This window comes from Monodelphis domestica, chromosome 3 (genome assembly GCF_027887165.1).
Source record: "Monodelphis domestica isolate mMonDom1 chromosome 3, mMonDom1.pri, whole genome shotgun sequence".
In the NCBI taxonomy this organism is placed as follows: Eukaryota; Metazoa; Chordata; class Mammalia; order Didelphimorphia; family Didelphidae; genus Monodelphis; species Monodelphis domestica.
Window position 1 is genome coordinate 83,562,692 of NC_077229.1, and position 22,477 is coordinate 83,585,168.

General features: G+C 38.2%; 1 protein-coding gene and 1 pseudogene across 10 annotated transcripts in view; one reads left to right on the plus strand and one right to left on the minus strand.

Annotated features, from left to right (window-relative positions):
- Positions 1-22,477, minus strand: part of LOC100013359 (cytochrome P450 4F3-like) — an 85,956-nt gene that overhangs the window by 11,435 nt on the left and 52,044 nt on the right. For all 10 annotated transcript variants that reach the window (XM_056822320.1, XM_056822321.1, XM_056822319.1 and 7 more), the window contains 4 exons: positions 9,367-9,511; positions 7,094-7,147; positions 6,633-6,760; positions 5,619-5,740 (listed from right to left, as the gene is read on the minus strand). In XM_056822320.1, coding sequence (XP_056678298.1) covers positions 5,619-5,740; positions 6,633-6,760; positions 7,094-7,147; positions 9,367-9,511 — 449 coding nt within the window. The remainder of the gene's footprint in view (positions 1-5,618; positions 5,741-6,632; positions 6,761-7,093; positions 7,148-9,366; positions 9,512-22,477) is intronic.
- On the plus strand, positions 14,589-16,157 carry LOC103093423 (vacuolar protein sorting-associated protein VTA1 homolog; annotated as a pseudogene).

Consider the following 22,477-nt stretch of genomic DNA (forward strand, 5'->3'; position numbering starts at 1 on the left):
GTTATTAGACTAAAAGCTCAAAGCTTCCCATGGAGTTCTGCAATGCCGAGGTTTTCATCAATAAAAGCCTGACAATGTTAATATTCAAATTAGCTGCTGGGAAAAAAATGTATTGCAACAATCTCAAACATCCCTCAGTTCTTTTGCATCCAGATTGTTTTCAAACACATCTTCTCAGTACTTTTATTTGAAAGACTATTTCCTCTTGGATCCTCAGAATTATTTGTGTTTCTTCAAACTGTTTTCCTATGTTTTTCCACATAAATACCCTTTTATTTCCTTTTTCAGAAAATAAAGTATTCATATAGGAAAGGATTGCATTTTACACTTAAACTTACCCCCCTTTCCTCTTCCCCACTCTACTCCATCACAGGTAGTCTCTTCTCAAGTATAAAATATCTACAGGGCCTTCAATATATCACAATATCACAATATGGCGTGGTCTCTAGTCTCTTAACAATTGAATTACCTTTCTCCGGACCCTACAGCTTTATGACATTCAAAATATAGCATCCGGAACCAAACCTAATACCTGCCTGATCAGGGCATTTTATACTTCTCTTTCCATTCTGACAGCGATTAAACTCTTATAAGGTGAATGTTACCTTTGATTATCATAGCCCCATCCCTTCTGACCCAGTCGTCCTCCCAAAAAAAAAAGGGAAAGACAGAGAAGATACTTTTTTAACCTTTGTGTTCTGTTTTAGTATCAGTTCTAAGACCAAAAAAAAAAGGCAGCAGTGGCTAGGCAATCAGGGTTAAGTGACTTGCCTGGGGCCACAAAACTAGGAAGTGTTTGGGTTCAAATTTGAACCCAGGTCATCCTGACTCCAGCCCTGGCATTCTATCAACTGTGCTACCTAGCTGCCCCAAGAAAGTAGTTATTTAAAAAAAGGGGGGAAGGGGGGCTGTGCTTGACCATCCCCACTCATCTCTTTGGTTTTTGTTGTTCTTTAACATCTCCAGTTGCAGGAACACAACTCATCTCATAAGCCTTCCAAGGATGCTCACAACACCAAGAAACAAAAATGGATGCATAATGAAAACTACTAGCTAGGGCTCTGCTGCTCTCTCACACAAAGGTCTCACCAGATTTCTTGCTTTCTTATCAGCATAGTTAGGCTATGTAATACCCTAGGCAGTTTAGGAAAATTAGGCCCAGATTTCTGAGAAGGAAAAGACCCTTCTAGGAAAGAGCAGACAACTTCAGATGGGAAGAGAGAATGGCAACAAATACTCCCTTCCTGCCCAACCGAACAGCTTTGATGATTGTACCAAGGTCTGAGCCAATGATTCTCAACTTTCTTTTTTTAATCTCAGCATAGTGTTTTTTGCCATAAAGAATTTCAGCACTTTTCTGGAGAGCTCGAAGCCTTATACATATACAAACAATTACAAATATGAAGGTTTATCTAATAGAAACTCACAGCATGCTTTTTGAAAACTAGACTAGGTGTCAACAAAGTAGCTCAGTGAATAGAGTTCTGGAACTGGAAGGGGAAAAAATTTGAATTCAAATCTGGCCTCAGAAACTAGCTGTATAATAGTAGGCAAGTCATTTCACCTATTTGCCTCTGTTTCTATGAAATGGGGATAACAATCACGTCTTCTTCAAAGGCTTGGTGTGAATATCAAATGATATCATATAAGTAAATTGCTTAGCAAAATGTCTGGCATATAGTAGCCACTATATAAATAATTCTTATTCCTTTCCCTTCTCCCTTTCCAGGCCTGTCACTTCATATCTAGACTACAGCAGCTGCCTACTAACTTTTCTCGCTACTTCCAATTCATCCTGCACAGCTACTGTTGTCAAATTAATCTTCATAAAAAGCTTCTTTACATATATCAAACCCCTGCACCAAAAATTGCAGAAGCTCCTCACTGGCTACAGGATAATTATTTAAATGATGCTTTTCTATAATGCAATTTACATATTTTATAATTTTTTAAAATTGTAAAAAATAGGAACTCAGAAATTCAAACAGTCTTCTCATTCCATAAGAGGAGGTGACTCTCCTCCATGCCAGAATCTAAAATTGAGTTCAATATCTTCTGCATAATGTCAGAGCCTGCCCCCTCCCTTTTAAATGTTTCTATTGAAAGCAATCCTGACACCCCTGCCCCAGCACCCAGGCTTGAAATTTCAGGCATCTTTGATTCTTTGTTCTGTCTCACTCACCAACTTTATAAATTCAGTCAACTCCTCTTTATTCTACTTCCTCATCTCTCATCCTTGTCCCTTACATTGTGAACATCCCACTTCAATTCTATTCTTTTTTCACTTGAATTACTGGGCTTCTGGTTGATCTTCTTCCTTCTTCTGAGTCTCTTATCCCTACTTCAAGGCTAAGAAATAAATCTTTCAAATGCACAGTTGTGATTCTATTACTCCATTACTCCAAAATCTCCAAAGGCTCCTCACTGCCTACATATAATACAACATCTAGCCTGGAATTCAAATGCCTCCACAATCTGCCTTAAAACCTATCTTTCTAGCCTTATTGCATACTCTTCCTCTTCGCATACCTATGCTACAACTAAACTGTTAATAGCTAATTGTAAACCTTGCCTTTCCTTTCTGGACCACAAATGGTTTTTCTTTGACTTTTCAAGCCTTCAAGCTCAACTGGGCCTTAATCTTCCCTTCAAAACTTCCTGTCAAGGTGGGCAGTTGGGTAGCTCAGTGGATTGAGAGCCAGGCCTAGAGATGGGAGGTCCTAGGTTCAAATCTGGCCTCAGAAACTTCCCAGCTGTGTGACCCTAGGCAAGTCACTTGACCCCCATTGCCTAGCCCTCACCACTCTTCTGCCTTGGAACCAATACATAGAATTGACTCCAAGACGGAAGGTGAGGGTTTAAAAAAACAACAACTTCCTGTCAAGATGGTTGAATGAGAGGAAGGCCACTGAGCTCCCATATACTTACTCCAGGAATATCCTAAAGACCAAATAAACCAGACCAAACAGTGGTCATGAAATCCAATAGTACATGACATAAATTTATTTCTTTGACTTCAGAATGGCACAAAAGCTGGCTAGAAGCCTGTGGGCAGTAAGAAAGGGGGTGCAAAGCAAGTGCCAGTGTGATAGGAACCAAGATCTGCCAGTAAGACTATGTCTAGAGACAAGAATGAAGGGCTCCCCTAAGAATACCTCAGCTCATAGCTATGCCTTCCTTCTCTGAACTCATCTAACCCTGATTTCAGGCATCATCTTGCCTTGTACTTCATTCGACCCTTACTTTACTGAATGTTCTTTGAAGGTATAGATGGTATCTTTACCTAACATGATCTAGAATGCAGAGCTGAACAAAAATCTCTCATTTTGACTGAGCATCCTCATAGCTCAGGAGAATGAAAAAGAACTCTCTAAGGCCTGATTAATCTTGTTACTTAGAGAAAATTGAGAAGAACTTGATTACGGGTTGAGGAAGTAGGTGGTATGAATATCATCTTGCTAGCTGAACAAGGAAAGCAGTCCAGTTAGCAGGAACTGGAAAGTTATCACATCGACACAGCCCTGAGGGGGGCAGCAGGTTGTAACTGGTGTATAAAAGCAAAAAGAAGTCCACCATTTCTGCTTGAAAGCTAGCCAAATCATACTACCTAGACAGAACTGACAAGTGCTTAGAGAGAACCAGAGACAAGTATGGCGTCATGAAATGGCAGCCTGACTCTAGGAGTCAAGTGTTACTAAGTACTCCTCCTTTGCATCCTTATGTATCCTCATTGCTTATTTGTTCCTCAAGTGTCAAGGGGATATTGTGTGCTGGACTGTGCTGCCAAGCTACCCAAGGTCTTAAACTCTGAAATATTTCTAATAGATCAGGGCTTTCCTCCAAACTCCAAAGTCAATGTCCTCCTTAGGGAGCAAAGGCCACATTCTTCCACAGTTCTTTTTAAGTCATCCCCTCTTCCCTAGGGTACATTTAAGGCAGAAGTTTGAGGACTCTGAAAATTGACCTGGAAACCTCACAGTTTAGCTCCCTACTTACTCTGTCTTTCTCTAGCCTCTGTTTGACCCTAGAAGCACTTATACCCAGTTCCAAATAACTGAGTCCCTTCTTGTTGTTGTTGTTCAGTTAATTCAGTGGGGTTCACCTCCTTTTTGGGGTTTCTTGGCAGAGATACTGGAGTGGTTTGTCATTTCCTTCTCCAGCTCATTTTACAAATAAGAAACTGAGGCAAACAGAGTTAGGTGACTTGTCCAGATCACATAACTAGTAAGTATCCAACGCTGGATTTGAACTCAAGAAAATGAGTTTTCCTGACACTAGGTCCAGCTAGCTTCCCCTAAGTTATTGTTGTTTCCAAATGTCTGAGTTGGGACAAAGTATTAATAAAAACAATAATAATACATTTCTAGGGGACAATGAGGTGGTTCAGTAGATTAAGAGTCAGTACAAGAGATGGAAGGTTTTGGATTCAAATCTGACCTTAGATACTTCCTTACCATGTGGCCCTGGGCAAGTAGTTTAAACCCCATTACCTAACCCTTACCATTCTTCTACCTTGGAAGCAATATACGGTATTGATTCTAAGATGGAAGGATTTAAAAATGATAATAATAATAATACATTCCTGAAGCACTATAAACTTTCCAAAGCTCACAATAAGCCTGTGATTCAGGTAAAGTGTTCATTACTATCCCCCTTTACCCATGAGATATTATCTTAAAATCTGGATTTGAATTCAGGTTGTCTTCACCCCAACTTCACTTTTCACAACATCTGGGTCTGGGGTCCTGTCTGTCTCTAATTCTTCCTAGGATCTGCTCTCCTGACCCTCAACCCCATTCTCCCTTGTACAGTCTTCACCACTTGATGCTTCCTATCTGCATGACTGAATCCATACCTATGGCTGGTGCTTCTTGACACCATAGTCAGTAGACTGACTTCTTATACTACATCAAGATCACAGGGGCCAACCCTTCCATGAACATTCTCATGTTTTCCTTCCCCAGGTACCGACTCATCCAGAGGTTCTATTGGAATTACTCACTGACTGGCATTATCACCAAGAAAGCTCTCATGAAAACATCAGATATCCATAAGTGAAAGGATCAAGAAAGAGAATCAGAAAGTGACAAATAAGGGTCTCAAACCCAAAAACTTAATTATACTTGTTTTGTAGAAAATTTTTATTTAAATTTTGCCTCCCCTTGTAGACTATAATCTCCTTGAGTGTGGGAACTATTTCATCGATATTTTTGTCCTTTCAGTGCCTAGCATAGTACCTGGTACCCAGTAGGAACATGCATTAAGTTCCTACTACACTAGAATTATTGTATTAGTAAATGGTTGATGATTAAATAGTCACTGGTTCCTTACCAAGACTGGACTGGGGAAATGCTGAAGACAATATACCTCCCTCCAAGGTAGAGGACCAGGATTGGAATTGGTAGGATTTAGATTATTAAAGATACACATAACTAGTCAACTATAGGGCCTCCAGTTTTCACATAAGCATTGATTTGCCCTTCTTCCTCCACTCTCTTATATCTTATCCCTGACAGTAAATGTTCCCCTTCAATAGAGTTCTTCCTTCCCCTGTACCCTGTGGCTCTGTCACTTCCAATTCCTGAGACTTCAAAGTAAAATGCTTGGCTGGGACTCACTCCTGACAGTGGCTGTCATGACTGAAGACACATTTCTGCAGGCTGTCCAGGGTCATGAGGCTGATGTGCTCAAATATGTTTAGCCGAACGTTGTCTCCAACACACAGATGCCGCCATTTCATCTGCCCAACAGAAAAAACCCAAATGTGAGTCTGAACTCCTTCCAGAAGCTGAGCCCTTGGCATGAACCTCTGCAAGATCCCAGAGAAAGCAAGAGAAAGACCTTTTTTTGTCATGGCTGAGGAGAAACCAAGTGGGAACTAGAAGTAACATGCAGAGTTCTCCTTGGGGTTAGAGGGGGTCATTGGCTGAGAATCAGGGGCAGTAAGATCCCAGCTGTGCTAATGTATAAACTCCTTTGTGTAACCTCAGCAAATCACTTTATTTCTCTGGTCCTTCAACTTCCTTCCTCATCTATAAAAATGGGAATGATTGACACTGACTTCTCTGCCTCAAAGAATGTTGAGAGAAAAGGAGTTAATGGAGAGAAAACTAAGCTGAAGAAGTAAATCCTGGAGAGGACTTATGAGGGTGACCATGGGCTCTGCCTCACAGCTTCAATCTGCTTAGGCTAAATTCAGGGAAGAACAGCTAAGAGACACAACTAGGCTTTTTTGCACCACAAATGATGCTTGAGGCCAAGTGGACTAAATGCATCATCATTTGGGTCTCAGGGGAGGCAGTTTTGTAAAACTAAGGTGCAATTTGGGGATGAGGAGATGAAGCAGGGTATAGCAAGACTTTACCCAAGTTTACCTTTGTTGGCCTCCTTCTTTACCTTATTATTCTTGCTAAGTCCTAAACTATTCATTCCTTACTGAAGCTCTGAAGCAACCTCTAATTTCTTTCTTCCCCCAGGAGAAAAGCCTGGGCTACCTTGCTATAAGTTGCCAGGAGAAAAGCCTGGGCTACCTTGCTATAGTCATAGACATGATCATGCCTGTTATAATAAGAGTTGGTCCAATAGGTAATGGTTTTTCTTCCCCCATCTACCCACAGTCTTCCCAGTCTTACATGCATGATGTCTGTGGACTGGTTGAAGAACTTCACGTAAGGCTTGAGGATGTCAAAGTGAAAAGCCGGGGTCAGCAAGCGTCGGTGCCGGCTCCATTTGTCTCCACTACTCAGAAGCAGCCCATCCCCTGAGGGAGAGATGGTAGGAGAAGCCCATGTCTAGCCCACAATAATGAACTAACCAATACCATCACCCCACCCACTGATCCCATAGCCCCAAACCCACTCTAGGCCCCAACCCATTCCTTTACTTATCCCTATCCCTAAATTCCTCACCCACAAACACCAGCCCTCAAACTCATCATTACCCAAACACTAACTCTTCCAGGATTTTATTCTCCCCTAAGACCATTAATACTCAGTCCTTTAATTCAAATTGCTCCTTGGCCAAGGCATCCTGAGCACTTTCTCCTCAGATGTCTTCTCAATTCCCAGTGCTTCTGCCCTTGACTATCACTCACCCAGCCAAGGCTCGAAGAATCCATAGAAAAGCTTGTCCTTGGGTGCAATGTTGGCTGTTGAGGCATATATGTTATTCAGGATTGAGATAGGGGGTATAATGATCATATGGTGAAGACAGGGGAGGAAATGTACCACAAAATAGACAAGAGAGAAGAGAAGGGAGAAGAAATCAGTCTCAAGCTGGGAAAAACAGGGGACTGGAGCTTATTTCACTTTGCTATTACCTATCCCCAACACCAAAACAATCTCCTTCTAGGTTCTAAAAGGATAGAGAAGGCAGATGAGAGCAGGGATTGGGATAAAAAGCAGGGTAAGGCTGAATGCAGGGAAAGAGCAAGAGGCTTGATGTGGGGGAGGAACGGGTCATAGCCTGATATACTAACTGAGAAGGTCCCAAACTTGGCTCGGAGTTGAACCTTGGGAATGGTCGAGGCATGACCCAAATCTGATCTCTCATTCCTCAGACACCACCCAGATATGTTCTTACAGATGATTAGGAGATAAAGCTTCCTTTTCCAATATTTACAACATTTCTACTTTTCTGACTTTAAAACTCCTGGTTATTCTTCCCCTGGCTATACTTCTGACTCTAGATTTTACTACTCAGATGTTCGCTCATGCTGGAACTTCCCTTATCCTCTGTGACCTCATCCTCTAATACCCCTCCTCTGTGGCCTGCTTTCTCCCAGAAGTGATATCTTGGACCTCTATTTTGAAAAGGGGCTCAGGCCTGCCATCCTTAGGCATTCCCCTCCTAACTTGGTTCCTGAATCTCCCTTCCTTCTTTACTTTCCCCTTTTATATGTTATCTTTCCTCATTAAAATGTCAATTCCTTATAAGGGAATACTATTTTTTTTGCTTGTATTTACATCCACTCATCCCAAAACCTGGCATTTAGTAAAAAGGAGCAATTTATTAAGCCTCTAGTATATGCTGGACACTGAAGATATAAAGATAAAAACAAAATAATTCATGCTCTTTAGGGGTTGAAGGGAGGCAGGGACAAAATGGTGAGAGCCATATGTACACAGATTATACATACATATGTATAACATACATATACATATGGGGGTGTTTAATTGTGGTGTTCTGTGATTCATGGCCACATGGCACCACCAGAAGAATATTATTGTTTAAAAAAAAAAAGATGGATTTTAGTTTCAGGAAAAAGCTGGTGTCTTTGAAAGCTCTACACAATTTACCAAAAGAAATGTTGATTTTGTTTTTTCTCCCATTTCATTTTTCATTTGACCTTCAGAGAAACTAAATTGAGCTTAAATGGTTTCTGCATTTGGTGGCTGTGGTCCTTCATCATCCAGTGCTATGATTCTTCTAGTCCTAGGTCACCTTCCCCATGGGACAGGGGGCAGGAGAAAGAATCAGGTTCAGAGGAGAAGACTGGAAGGGAGAGATGTTCCCCTGCCCTCTTTGAAGGAGTATATAAAACCCTTGGTTTGGTATTCAGAGCCCTTCATAGCCTCCCCTCCAATCCATACCCCAACTCCAGGTCTTTTCACTGGCTATCTCCCATGCTTGAAAATGTTCTCCCTTTTCATCTCTACCTGGTTCCTTCACTAGCTTCTTTCAAATCCCAGCTAACATCTCACCTTCTGTAGGAAGTCTTTCCCTATCCACCTTAATTAGTGGCTTCCCCAGTTTATTGTTTCCAATTATATGTGTGTGTGTATCTTGTTGGCACACAGCTGTCTCATATGATAACATAGATAACATAGGTTGTCTCATTAGACTATGAGCTCCAGAAGAACAGGAACTGTCTTTCATTTTTCTTTGTATCCCCACTGCTTATCACATTGCCTAGCACATAGTAGGTGCTTGATATTTTCTGACTTTCTTCTGCATCCTGGATATTCTGGGTATTGCATGGGACTTCCTGGCATTGCACCCCTCATTACTGCTTTCCTTCTTCCTTCCAATTTTTCTCTATCCACTTTTCTCTCACTTTTAACCTCTCTTTTTACCTTGTCCATTCTCTCCTTTTTTGTCCCTCCTCCCTAACTTCCCCCACCATTTTCTTCTTCTTCCCCTTCTATATTCAACCCTTCCCTATTCCCTCTTTTTTATATGTAGCAATTCTTAAATCCTTTTGCTCCCAGGAGAAAATAAGTTCTCGAGAGCAACAACTATTTGGTTTTTCTTACTGCATAAGGTGTTTTATGATCACATATATCAGTGGGAGAGTTGCTGAATAGCTGAGGGGGCAGACAGGGATAGATGTGGCTGTGGTAATGATGACCTTTTGGGTTTCCATACCTGAAGCTGATAAGAGAGGCTTGATGTAGTCGGGGTGGCAGATAAAAACAATTGGGAAGAAGGGTCCACCCCACATTACAAAAACCTCCCTGAAAGCAGCCACAAATTGAAGAACACGCTTTATGCCTTCTTCACTGGGTTTGATCTGTAAGCAATACAATAGGAAAAGTCAGCACTTCTACACAGCCCTTTAAAGAAAGGCCAGACCTCTCATAGTCAGTAAGTAGGATGAGATAACAATGGTATGAAAATTCCCCACTTACAAAAATAATCCAGAGTCAGAAGGCATGAGTGAATAAGCAGCAGATTTATTGTCTTTTCATGAAAAGGAAAAATTCCCTAATGGCAATTGCCAAAGAATTAAAGAAAAATATATATATATATATATATATGTGTGTGTGTGTGTGTGTGTGTGTGTGTGTACATATATATACATACATATATATGTGTGTGTGTGTATATATATATATATGAATCTTGTTATAAGAAATTTCTTAATTTCATTTATTTTGTTAGAAGCAGATGTTTCTAAGTTAGAGAAAGTTAAGTAATATATCACTCCAACTTGTTAGGAGCAGAAGTCTTTTAAATAACCCTGGGTCACTTTAAGAGGCCTTTCATAAAAGAGAGGAAAGGAGTTGGCTCTGGGCTCCATCTTCTCTGGCAATCTCAGAGAACAGGAGTGACTGTTTGGGGCTCTCTGTCAAGAGGCCTCTCTCTGACAGGGGCTGGTGGCTGTTAGAGTTGAGAAGAACAGATTTAAGAAGGCTGAAGAAGGAAAGACTTACTTCTAGTTAAGAGTCTAAGTTACTGAGAGGTTTTCCTCCTCAGTACTCTGAGACCTATTCTTCAGAGCACTTTGAGGGAAGCTACAGAACTGTCTGTGTCTGTGTGTGACAGGCTGCTTCCAACTGACAATTGATAGAAGAATTTCTTAAGGAGTTCATTATAATTTAAGTTCGTCGTTTAGCATAGCTTAGTTAGATAATGTTAATATAAGATAGTGAGTGTTAGTTTAAGTTAGGTTTTCTCTGCAGACAAAAAGACCCTGCAAATAAAGCAAATAAATTTGGGCAGTTTTATTTAGAATTTTAGAATAAATTTAAGATATCCTGTCCTATTCCTAACTCCTAGTTTCCTACCTCCAATTTCCTCTCCCTACCTCTTCTCATAGAAGAAAATAAATAAGGGTTGTATCAAACTGCTTCTGGCCTTCCATCTACCACCTGCAGATAGTTTAACCCTTGGTAGCCTTAGTTTATTATAACAGCTGGGCATTACCATTTGGCTATCAATGCTCAATATCATCATTAGATCATTTATAGTTATGCAAGCTTTAGTTTAATAATACAAGCTTTAGCTTTTGACAATAACAATTGCTAATCGCAAATCTTCTTCCACTTCCTCCCTTTCCTGTTATCCTGTCAGATTCCAATTCCCAGAATCATAACTTAGAGTGTACTCATAGGTGTCTAGGTTTGAGGAATAGTGAAGTGAGATAAGTTCAAGGAAAAACAAAATACAAAAGAATATTCTGTCTCAAGAGATAAAGAAAGTGACTGAATCAGGAGCCTCTGTGTTCCTTGTTATTAATCATTCCTTCCTGGCTCTTTCTCTGGGTATTTTATCTAAAAGCAACAAACTAGCCTCCACATCTCCTTTCCTAGTCAGGATAAAAAAAATAACTGGGTGCCTCTGCCCTGAAAATATCAGAGTCAGTCAACTATTTTACATTAATAACCACACACTTAATTCCATCTCAGTCAGGAAAAGACTTTCCCAAGAGTCATCTCCTTTGTGCAACTAGCATAAGAAGGTATATGGCATTATAGTAAAGAATCCAAGTCTGATATGGAATCTCAGCATTTGAGGGATCCTGACAGCCATCTAATTCCATACCCACTCAAACAAGATTGATTATTAATATTTTGCCTATTGATAACATACTCAAGTAGCAATTATGGTTCTTCTTGAAGACCTCTAGTGAGAAGTTACTACATTCCCAAGGGAGTTTACATCACGTAAAGATAGCCATTATTGATAGGAAGCTTTCCTAAAATCAAACTTAAATCAGTCTCTCCTTACTTTCATTTAATTACTCCTAGTTCTGCCCATGCTGGTCAAATAGAACAATTCTAATTCCTCTTCCATGGTCTCTATACCATGACAACCCATCAAATAATTGAAGATAGCAACTCCTAGGTAGGAAAAAAAAAACCTTTGCATCTAGTTCCTCAGAAAAACACATGATATCCAAGATACATGGAAAGTTGGCACAAATGTGTGAGACTAAGAGTCATTCCCCTCAATAATAAGTAGTCAAAAGATGTCAGCAGTTTTTAGAAGAAATGAAGATAATCAAGAAATGTATGAAAAGTTCTCTAGGAGACAAGATGGCAGAAAAGGTACAAATACCCACCTAATTTCTACCAAACTACCTTCCAAAAAACTATGATATTATGCTTCAAAATAAATTCTAGAGTAACACAACACACAAAAAGCAGAGTGACAATTTTTTTCAGCCCAAAACAACTTATAAGGCCAGCATGCCAGGGTGGAAGTGGGACACAAAACAGCATACCAAGGTAGGCCCCACTGCAGGAACAGGCCTTGGGGGAATCTAAATCAGCATCAAAAACTTCAGAAGCTCTTAGCCATAGACAGTAAGAAGTTGAACAACTGCTCTAAAGATTACAAGGGCCCCTTTGCTGGTTCTGGGTGCAAGACTCTTGTCATATTGCCCATACATAGAACATAGAAAGTTACAGACTCAAGGTGAGGAGGAACACTAGCACATACACCAACTTTGGGGACCCTGGTCACAATTCTAAGACAGAAAGAGTGCTTGTGGCTACTCACAGACCATAGCACAAGCTGAGAGAGTATTAAACACACTTCTCATTAGATCGTATCACCTTGGAAGAACTGAAAACTTATAGATCCCCAGAATTAACTCTGGAGACAGCTGAACAAAGAACCAAAATCTTGGAGCAGTGTTTTCTCCATCACAGATACAAAGTCCAACATAAATAGTATTTTTTTTAATTAAAAGAAAAGAAAAAGGCTGAAAAATGAGCAAACAACAACAACAAAAAATAAACTCAATGTAGAAAATTATTTTGGTTACAGGGAAGACAAAAATACAAAAAATATAAATTGCCATTAATAGCAAAAAGAATTAATGGAGGAAATCAAAAAAGCTTTTTTTAAATCAAAGAAGAGAGGTGGAAGAGAAATTGTAAAAAGAAATGAGAATGAGAGGAAAATCATGAAAAGAATCAACAGCTTGGTAAAAGAGACACAAAAAAATTGAAGAAATTAATATCTTAAAAAGATAATAGGCCAATTGGTAAAAGAGGAGCAAAAATCCAATGAAGAGAACTTCTTAAAAAAGCATAATTGGCCATATAGAAAAAGAGATATTAGAATTCATTAAGGAAAAGAACACTTTAAAAAGTAGAATTGGACAAATGGAAAAGGAGGTGCAGAAGCTCACTAAAGAAAATCATGTCTTAAAAATTAGAATTGGGGCAAGTGGAAGTTAATAACTCCATCAAGAAACAATCAAACAGTTTAAAGAATTTTTAAAATAGGAGAAAATATGAAATACTTCATGGCAAAAACAACTGACCTAGAAAGTAAATTCAGGAGAAATAATCTAAGAATTATTAGACTACCTGAAGGCCATGATCAAAAATAAACAAATAAATAAAAAATAAATTAGACATCATCTTTCAAGACATTATCAAGGAAAATTGCTCTGATATTCTAGAACCAGAGAGTAAAATAAAATGGAAAGAATCTATCAATTATCTCCTGAAAGGAATCTGAAAAGGTTAACTCTAAGGAATATTACAGCCAAATTTTAGGACTCCCAGCTCAAGGAGAAAATATTTCAAGCAGACAAAATGAATAAATTCAAATATCATGGAGTTACAGACAGGATAGCAAGATTTACATTAAAGATTGGATGGCCTAGAATATGATGGTCTAGGGAGCAAAGGATCTAGAACTTCAGTGAAGAATCACTTACCCAGCAAAACTGAGCAGAATCCTTTGGGGGGGGGGGTGGATATTAAATGAAATGGAGGACTTTCAAACATTCCTTATGTAAAGACCAGAGCTAAATAAAATATTTGACTCAATTATAAGATGCAAGAGAAGCATAAAAAAAGTAAAGAGGAAAGAGAAATCACAAGATATTCAATAAAGTTAAACTGTTTATATATCTACATAGGAAGATGATTTTTGAAACTCCTTAAAACTTTATAATTATTAAGGAAGTTAGAAGTATTATACATAGACAAAAGGCAAAAATATGAGTTGAATATGATGGGATGATTAAAAAAAGAAAACGTGAAAAAGAGGAATGCATTGGGATGAGGGAAAAGTAAAAAACAGAATCGGGCAAATTTTCTCATACAAAAGAGGTATAAAAGAGCTTTTAATAGAGGGGAAGATGGAGAAGGTAAGGAGAGGAGAACAGAGCCTAACTCTCATTGGAATTGGCTTAATTAAGGGAAGAACATACACAATCAATTACTATCTTACTCTACAGGAAAGTAGGGGGAAGAGAGTAAGAGAAGCAGATGGGACTGATAGAGAAGAGGGCAAATTGGGGGAGGTGGTGGTCAGAAACTAAACAGAAGGAAATAAGATGCAAAGTAATACACAGTCATCATAATGGTGCAAAAAAATTTTATAATTCTCTCAAATAAAAGCCTTATTTATACTTAAAGACATAGAGAAATGAGTTGAATGTATAAGAATACAAGTCATTCCCCATTTGATAAATGGTCAAAGGATAGGAACAGGCAATTCTCAGACAAAGTAATTAAAGCTCTGTGTAGTCATACTTAAAAGTTCTAAATCACTATTAAGTAGAAAAAATTACAAATTTATTTTTGTTGGTCTTTTTTATAATTTTTTTATTTATTTATAATATTTTTCCATGGTTACGTGAATCATAATTTTTCACACCCCTCTTTCCTCCCCCCTCCTGGAACTGACAAGCAATTCCACTGGGTTATACATGTATCAATGTTCAAAATCTATTTTCATATTATTCATATTTACAATAAAGTGAACTTTTAACATCAAAACCCCAATCACATCCCCATCAAACCATGTGATTAATCATATGTTTTTCTTCTGCATTTCTATTCCCACAGTTCTTCCTCTGAATGTGGACATTCTCATAAGTCCCTCAGGATTGTCCTGGATCATTGCATTGCTGCAAGTAGAGAAGTCTGTAACATTCAATTGTAACATAATGTAAAAGTCTCTGTGTACAATATTCTCCTTGTGCTCATTTTGCTCCTCATCAATTCCTGGAGGTCATTCCAGTTCACATAAAAATCCTTCCAGCATAATAATATTCCATCACCATCAGATACCACAATTTGTTCACTCATTCCCCAATCGATGGGCACCCCCTCATTTTACAATTTTTGCCACCACAAAGAAGATGGCTATAATAGAAAAATACAAATATAAACAACTTTGAAGTACCACCCCATACCTATAAAATTGGTTACTTTTACAGAAAAAGAAAATAACAAAACTTGAAGGGGATGCGGGAAAATTGTGACACTAATGCACTGTTGGGGGAGTTGTGAACTGAATCAACCATTCTGGAAAGCAATTTGGACCTAGGCCCAAAGGTCATAAAACAATATAAAATCTTTGACCCAGCAATATCATTACTAGGTTTGTATCCCAAAGAGATTAAAAAACAAAGGAGTAAGGACTTTTATGTACAAAAAAAAAAAACTTTAAGCAGCAATTTTTGAGGGGACAAAGAATTAGAAAGTGAGGGGAGTTCTGAATGACCAAGGTGACTGTGTGAGTAAGGAAGCTGCAGTACAGAGATTAAAGATGGCCTCCCTGGCCGCTTTACCCCCACTGCCCCTACAATTTAAGAGCCTCCAGCATCATCTAAGGATGGTGCAGGAGCATGACAAGAGGGACACTGATGTTCTCCTACCATCATTTATATGCAATGCAATCTGGATTGAAAATTTATAGTCAAACTCTTGAATGCCAAAAAAAAATTTATCAAAGCTTATGGATCAGCTAGAAGCTCTTAAAAAACAATTGGGTGATAATGAAGCTATTGCTCAAGAAATAGTCGGTTGTGCCCATATGAAGAGTTATGCTTTGAAAACGTTCCTATATGCAGACAATGAAGATTGTGCTGGGAGATTTCACAAAAACATGATCAAGTATTTCTATACTGCAAGTCTTCTGATAGATGTCTTAATAGTATTTGGAGAACTCACTGATGAAAACATGAAACACAGAAAATATGCCAGATGGAAGGCAACCTATATCCATAATTGTCTAAAAAATGGGGAAACTCCAACAAGCTGGACCAGTTGGAATGGATGGAAAAAATAATGGTGAAGAAAATTAGGAATCCAGGACTTCTCTCCTACCCAGACACCCACCTCAATGGTCATCTTCAACATATGACCCAGTCTATCCAGCAGCTATACAGGAATACAGATTCCTCCAGATGCTCATGCTCCAGCTAATACACCAGTGGAAGTGCCTCATAGCACAGGCGTAACAGGTAATACTATCCATCCCACTCCCCAGAATAGCCATGCGTTGATCCAGCCCTTTTCAGTTCTATGACCATAAAGGATGTCCATCTAATACCAGAGGACTATGCCAGAGCTCAGAAATACTTCAAGTTTGCAGGCAGTGCTTTGCAATTTGAAGATATAAGCACTACTGTGCAGAATCCACAGAAAGCCCTCAAGTTGCTGACCCCAGACAAAGAATGAAGTCCTTGTCCAAAACATTCATGTATTTGGGGGCTAAAGAACTAACACTCCATTCTCCATCTTCAGTCCATCAGGAACACAGTAATAAGAAGAAAGGCTCCAGTTCCACTGAAAGCAACAATGAAACCTGTGTTTATGTATCCAGTTCCTACTGTAGTTTTCATCAGCAGACTCAACCAGCTTTCATTTCCCATTTCAGGGAACCAAAGGACTAATGTTGGCAAGATACTGAAAATGCACAAGGAACTTTTGAAAATAGTAATTTCAGGGGGCAGCTGGGTGACTCAGTGGATGGAGAGCCAGGCCTAGAGATGGGAGGTCCTAGGTTCAAATCTTGTCTCAGACACTTCCCAGCTGTGTGACCCTGGGCAAGTCACTTAACCCCCATTACCTAGCCCTTACCACTCTTCTGTCTTGGAGTCAATACACATACACAATATTGATTCCAAGACGGAAGGTAAGGGTTTAAAAAGAAAAGAAAAGAAAAGAAAATAGTAATTTCATCAAAAATCTATTTATACTGGGAATAACTTTAGTAATTCAATTTACATATATTATGTTATTGAAGAAAAGAAAAATATCTACAGATTGTACATTAATTTTATGTAATTAATCACTACATTAATCTGAATTTGAATTTAAAGTATTCAGAAAAAGTTCTAGATCAGAGATTACATTTGAATTTCACCTCAAGAACTCTTTGGTGAAAATCAGTAGATACTCAGTTCATTTTGAAAACTCAATTTGTGTTCATGTTAAAGGCTACTAGATTAAAGACAGTAAATTTTCTTGACAAGTAATAGAATAAAAAAAGTAAGGAGGCCTCAAGCATAGTAAGTGCTTGGTGAATATTTGTTTAATTTAAATAATGCAGGTTTCTCAAACTACATGGTTTTATACATTGATTTTTGAAGCAAATCAGTTGACTTACTTTCCATAGAAAATTTAATTTTATGTTTTCCAATGTCTGAGAACTTGGCCCTTTCAATTAAGATGCAAAACTCTACTACTAGTGGAACGTATAGATTTTATAACTAAGATCTTGGAGTTTGAAATTGTTTAGTATATAAGCTTTATTCTTGGGGATTGTGTACTTTGTAAGAAATAAAAAGCAAAATAAAAAGATTCTTTAAAAAAAAAGAAAGTGAGGGGATACTCATCAATTGGTAAATAGCTGCATAAGTTATAGTATATGATTGTCATGAAATACTATTGTGCTGTAAGAAATGATGAGCAGGAGAGCTCATAGGAACCTGGAAAGACTACGGGAACTAATGCAGAGTGAAATGAGCAGAACCAGGAGAACTCTGTGCACAGTGACAGGAATGTACAATGAACAACCATGAAAATGTCTTAGCTATTCTCAGCAAAACAATGATCCAAAACTATCCCAAAGGACTCATGATAAAAAATGCCATCTGTTTTCAGAGAAAGAACTGACAGAGTCTGAATCCAGACCAAAACAAACTTTTTTTCACTTTTCTTAATTTTTTTGTTCAAGTTTCCTTCCACAAAAGGATTAATATGGAGAAATGTTTTACATGATTGCACATGTAAAGACTATATGAGATTGTTTACCATCAAGGGAGAGGGGAGAGAGAATTTGAAAATCAAAATTGTTTTCAAAATGTTTGGAAATTTTTTATATGTAATTGGAGAAAAATAAAATAAAAAAATTTTAATTCTCCAAATTACTAATAATAAGATAAATATAAGTTTGAAGATCTGGGGTTTTATTTATCAAAAAGGAAAGGTACTAACAAAATGCATTCAAGATAGGCACTATAATAGGCCTTATGAATGTGAATTAGTTCAATCATTCTAAACAGTTTATAATTATCTTAATAAAGTCACTAAATAGTCCATTCCCTTTGACCTACTTATCCCACTACTAGTTTTAGACTCTAAAAGAATCAATGAAAGAAACAAAGGAGATATATATATATATAGATAGATAGATAGATATATAGATATATATATATATATGCAATTCTGTTTCATATATAATGGAGGTTACATTGCAGAACATGTGCAGAGTCACTGAGCCAGAAGAGCCAATGGCATAATGGATCTTGAAAAGAACAATGACTGACTCTCTTAATCTGTCTTCCTTTACCCTTGAGCTGGCTTCATTCGATTCTAGGGTTTCCTATGAAGAGGGTAGGGGAAATAGCATCTGCCTCTTTTCTATACCTTGGCCATCATGTAACTACAGCAAGTGTCAACTAAAGTGCATGTCCTGCCCAGACATCTTCAGTTGGAGTCTCACTGGACATTATCCTATAAAGATGGAGATCCTGGGCAAGTGTGAGCCTAGACTTTGGAGCTTGTTTGTGCTCTTAGGGTCTCAGATGAATAAGCATCATTACCTAAATGAATATATCCTACTCTTGTCTGAGAAACTGCCCTGAGAGTTCTATAAGTTCTGAGTCTTCTAGTCACAGTTGATTTGTGGCATGGGGTGTGGTAGGGAAGGGAAAAGAAGAATGGAATCCCCAATAGATACTCCTGCGCTTCTTGGGGGAGATGACAACTAGAAAGAGAATGAACGCAAATCACTACCTTCCCTTCTCTTCAAATGTCTCTGTATATTTCCCTGTCATCAAGAGCAATTAATTCCTTGAAACTTTCCAAGAATCAAAAGAGGAGAAGAGAAGAGAAAATTCTACAGCCTATAGTGTCCAATAAGGTCCTATAAAGGACAGATCTGAAGGTGATGCCAGCAGAATTGAGGAGGGGCCTTATCCCTGATACACATGGGAATGAGGTAAGGATGCCTCTCCAGGGCCAAGAGCCTTCCCTAGGACCTGACATCAGCAAAATTCTAACATTCTGACAGGGAATGAGGAAAGTAACCCCCCAATCTCTTGAAAAGATTTAGCAGCTAAGGTGGAAGATACAGTGTCCCACAATGCTACCTTTCCAAATAACCAGAAGCTAAAGTAGCAAGGACCTCTTGAGATTAGTGTGGCAGTTAAAACAATTCCTCCTGGTCCAGCTTGGGACTGCTGATATGAACATTGGGCTATTCTGAGATACTATACCTTGAAGCTGGGGTAGAAGACAAAAGGGTCCAGCCTCTACCATGACTTCAAACCCCATCCCCCAGATTAGGCAGGGTTAAACCATAAGATAGTTATTCAATAAATGTTTACTAAGTCTACTATGTGCCAGGCATTGTGCAAAGCATGAAGATACAAAGAAAGATAAAAGACTACGCTTACCTTAAAGGAGCTCAAGGTCTAATGGAGGAGACAACATGCAAACAACTATGTTCAAACAAGCTATGTACAGGATAAATAGTACATAATCAACAGAAAAGGTAGTAGAATTAAGAGGGATTGGGAAAGTCTTTCTATAGAAAGAGTAATTTTCATTAGAACTTGAAGGTCAAGGATCAGCTGCTCTAAGCCTCCCAGCATCAATGGAGGTGCCAAGAAAGGTCTATCCATGCTTTCCTCCTGCATTTACCAGTCCTTATTTTATTTGAAACTCCCAAACACAACCAGAAAGAACTGGCCCAAGTCTCAGACCATTACCTTTTCAGAGATGCCATAGATGTTATTTAAGAACTGTTTTATTAGATAATCCATCTAGTAGAGTTTACACTAGAAAATGGACTCCCCATGGATGGGCTACCAGGTGGAACCACATCACACCAGGTAAATGAGGGAAAAGATGAGCACATTGCTCCAAGTACTATTCTAGGAAAAATAAGCAGGGGGTAAGTTTCACAAACAGTACAATGACAACATTCTTGATCCCTAAAGGCATTCTTCAGTCTAACTCTCTGCAAATAATCATATTTCCTCAAAGATGCCAGAGTTGCAATCAGTAATTATTTATGGGCAATAACAACTATTCTAGGTGGTACAGTGAGAAAAAGCTCTACACTTGAACACTTATACACTGTATGACTTCAGGCAAGTCACTTAACCTCATTAGGGCTGTTGTGAGGATCTGATGAGATAAATATATACAGTAATTTGCAAACCTTAAAGAGTTCTATAAATGCTACCTTTTAGTATTATTAGAAATTTTAAAATAAAATCTAATGAATCTAATAAAAGATCATCAAAAAAAGATTTTTAAGATTTTAAAAGATCATAGATTAGAATGTTGGGCTGAATCTAATAAGATGTTTAATGGGGATATATGGTTTGTAATCATATATTTTGACTAGAAATTTCCTTAGAAGAAAAAAGGAAACAAGCAATTATTTTGTACCTACTAAATGCTTTACAAATTTTATCTCATTGGATCTTCACAATAATCCTGAGGGTAAGTGCTATTATGATTCCCCATAGAAATGAAGTGACTTTCCCAGGGTCACATAGCTAGAAAAGATCTGAGATAAGATTTGAACTCAAGTCTTCCTGCCTCCAAACCTACTACTCTACCCACTGCTCCTTCTGGTTGCCTCTAAAAGTCACGAAGTCCTACTCCCTCATTTTATAGAAGAGGAAACTGCAGCCCAGAGTGAATTACTTAAGGTCATAGAAACAAGAAACAACCCCACAACTTCCCCTTTCAGTGCAAAATTAAATCTCACTGTCCTATGCTGCCTCTCTAATGTAATGTCTTACACTTAATCACATTAAAAGTACAAGATGAAGAAGGCATGGTAAGAACAATTCATCTGAGAATGACAGGAAATTTATCAGACTGGAAGGTCAACATGAATCAACAAGGGCAACAAAAATCCAAATATAATCTTAAGCTGCCCTTTAGGAAGTCATTGTATCCAGGAATAATGAGATAATATTTCCACTGTACTCTGCCTTAGTCAGACTTCTCAGTTCTATTGTGCTCAATTCTAGGGACCAAATTTTAGAAATGATACAGATTCATGTGAAAGAATGCTATCCACATTGAGAGAAAGAACTATTGGAGTAGAAATGCAAAACCAAAACATATGACATCACTTATCACATGTGTATATGAGTATGTTATTTGGGGGTAAAGCTTTAAAAGATAGCTCTATAGCAAAAATGAATAATATGGAAATAGGTATCAAGTGATGACATTTGTACAATCCAGTGGAATTGCTTGTTGGCTCTGGGAGGAGGAAGGGAAGAGGAGAGGGAAAGAAAATGAATCATGGAAACATGGGAAAATATTTTAAAATAAAAATAAATTTAAAAATAAAAACACTAGAAGGCAAAAAAAAAAGAAATTACATAGATCCACTGATGACTTCCAGAAAAGGAGGTGCAGGATGATGAAGGGCAGCAAGGTTGTAAATGAAGTGCAAGTCTTGGAATCATTATATCCTGAGTTCACATCTGGCCTTGAACACTTAATAGGACCTTGGATAAATCACTTAACATTTGTCTACCTCAATTCCTCAACTTTAAAATATAGATAAAAAAATAAAATACAGATCATTGTGGGAAGAATTAAATGAAATAATTTTTGTAGAGCATTTAACAGTGGTTGGTGTGTAGTAGGTACTTAATAATTTCTTGTTTCTTTTTTAATGCTTCAAAACTGGTCTCAGATACTTCCTAGCTAGTGAATTTGTGAATAGTGAACACTTCCTAGTGTGAATTTGAGGACAAGTCACTTAACCCCCATTGCCTAGTCCTTACCACTCTTCTGCCTTGGAATCAATACTTAGCATTGATTATTAAGTGTAAAGTAAAGTTTTAATAATAATGATTGCGGGGAGCCAACAAACCCCCACTGGCTGACAAGGTCACAGTTGGAAGCCAGGAACTGCAAGGCAGTCCCCCAAGAACAAACACCACCCCCTGCTGACTCCCTTCTGTGACTTCCCTCTCTCCAACTTCCCTTATTAATGTACTTGTTATGATTATTAATTCCTCCCCAATACAAGAGATATATGAGAGCAAATACTTATAGAATCAATACATATATATCCCAATGTAATCCCCCTAGGTTATTACCCCCAAAAGATTGCATTTACAGAATTAAAGCCCAAAGATTATGGCCTCTTACTCCTCCTTTCTCTCACTCAAGCACAGATACGCTCCAAGGCCCTACAATAAATACTGGCCAAATGCTTGAGCACCATAATAAATCTTTCCTTACAGTTATCATATTCCAATGAATTTGTTGATGAACAGAAACAAGACAGCATTGCTAGACACTTCAAAGTAACACAAGAAAAACAGAACTTGGAAACTGAGGAAAACTCCAAATCCAGTCTGCTTTAAGTCACCTTTTAACTTTGCACCTAGATACAAAAATGTTTTATTATTCATCTCCTAAGCAATTGTGATTGATAGTGAAAGCTGATCAAAAGCACAATGATCCTCTCAGCATGTCAAGGGGTATTAACCTACAAATGACTTTAT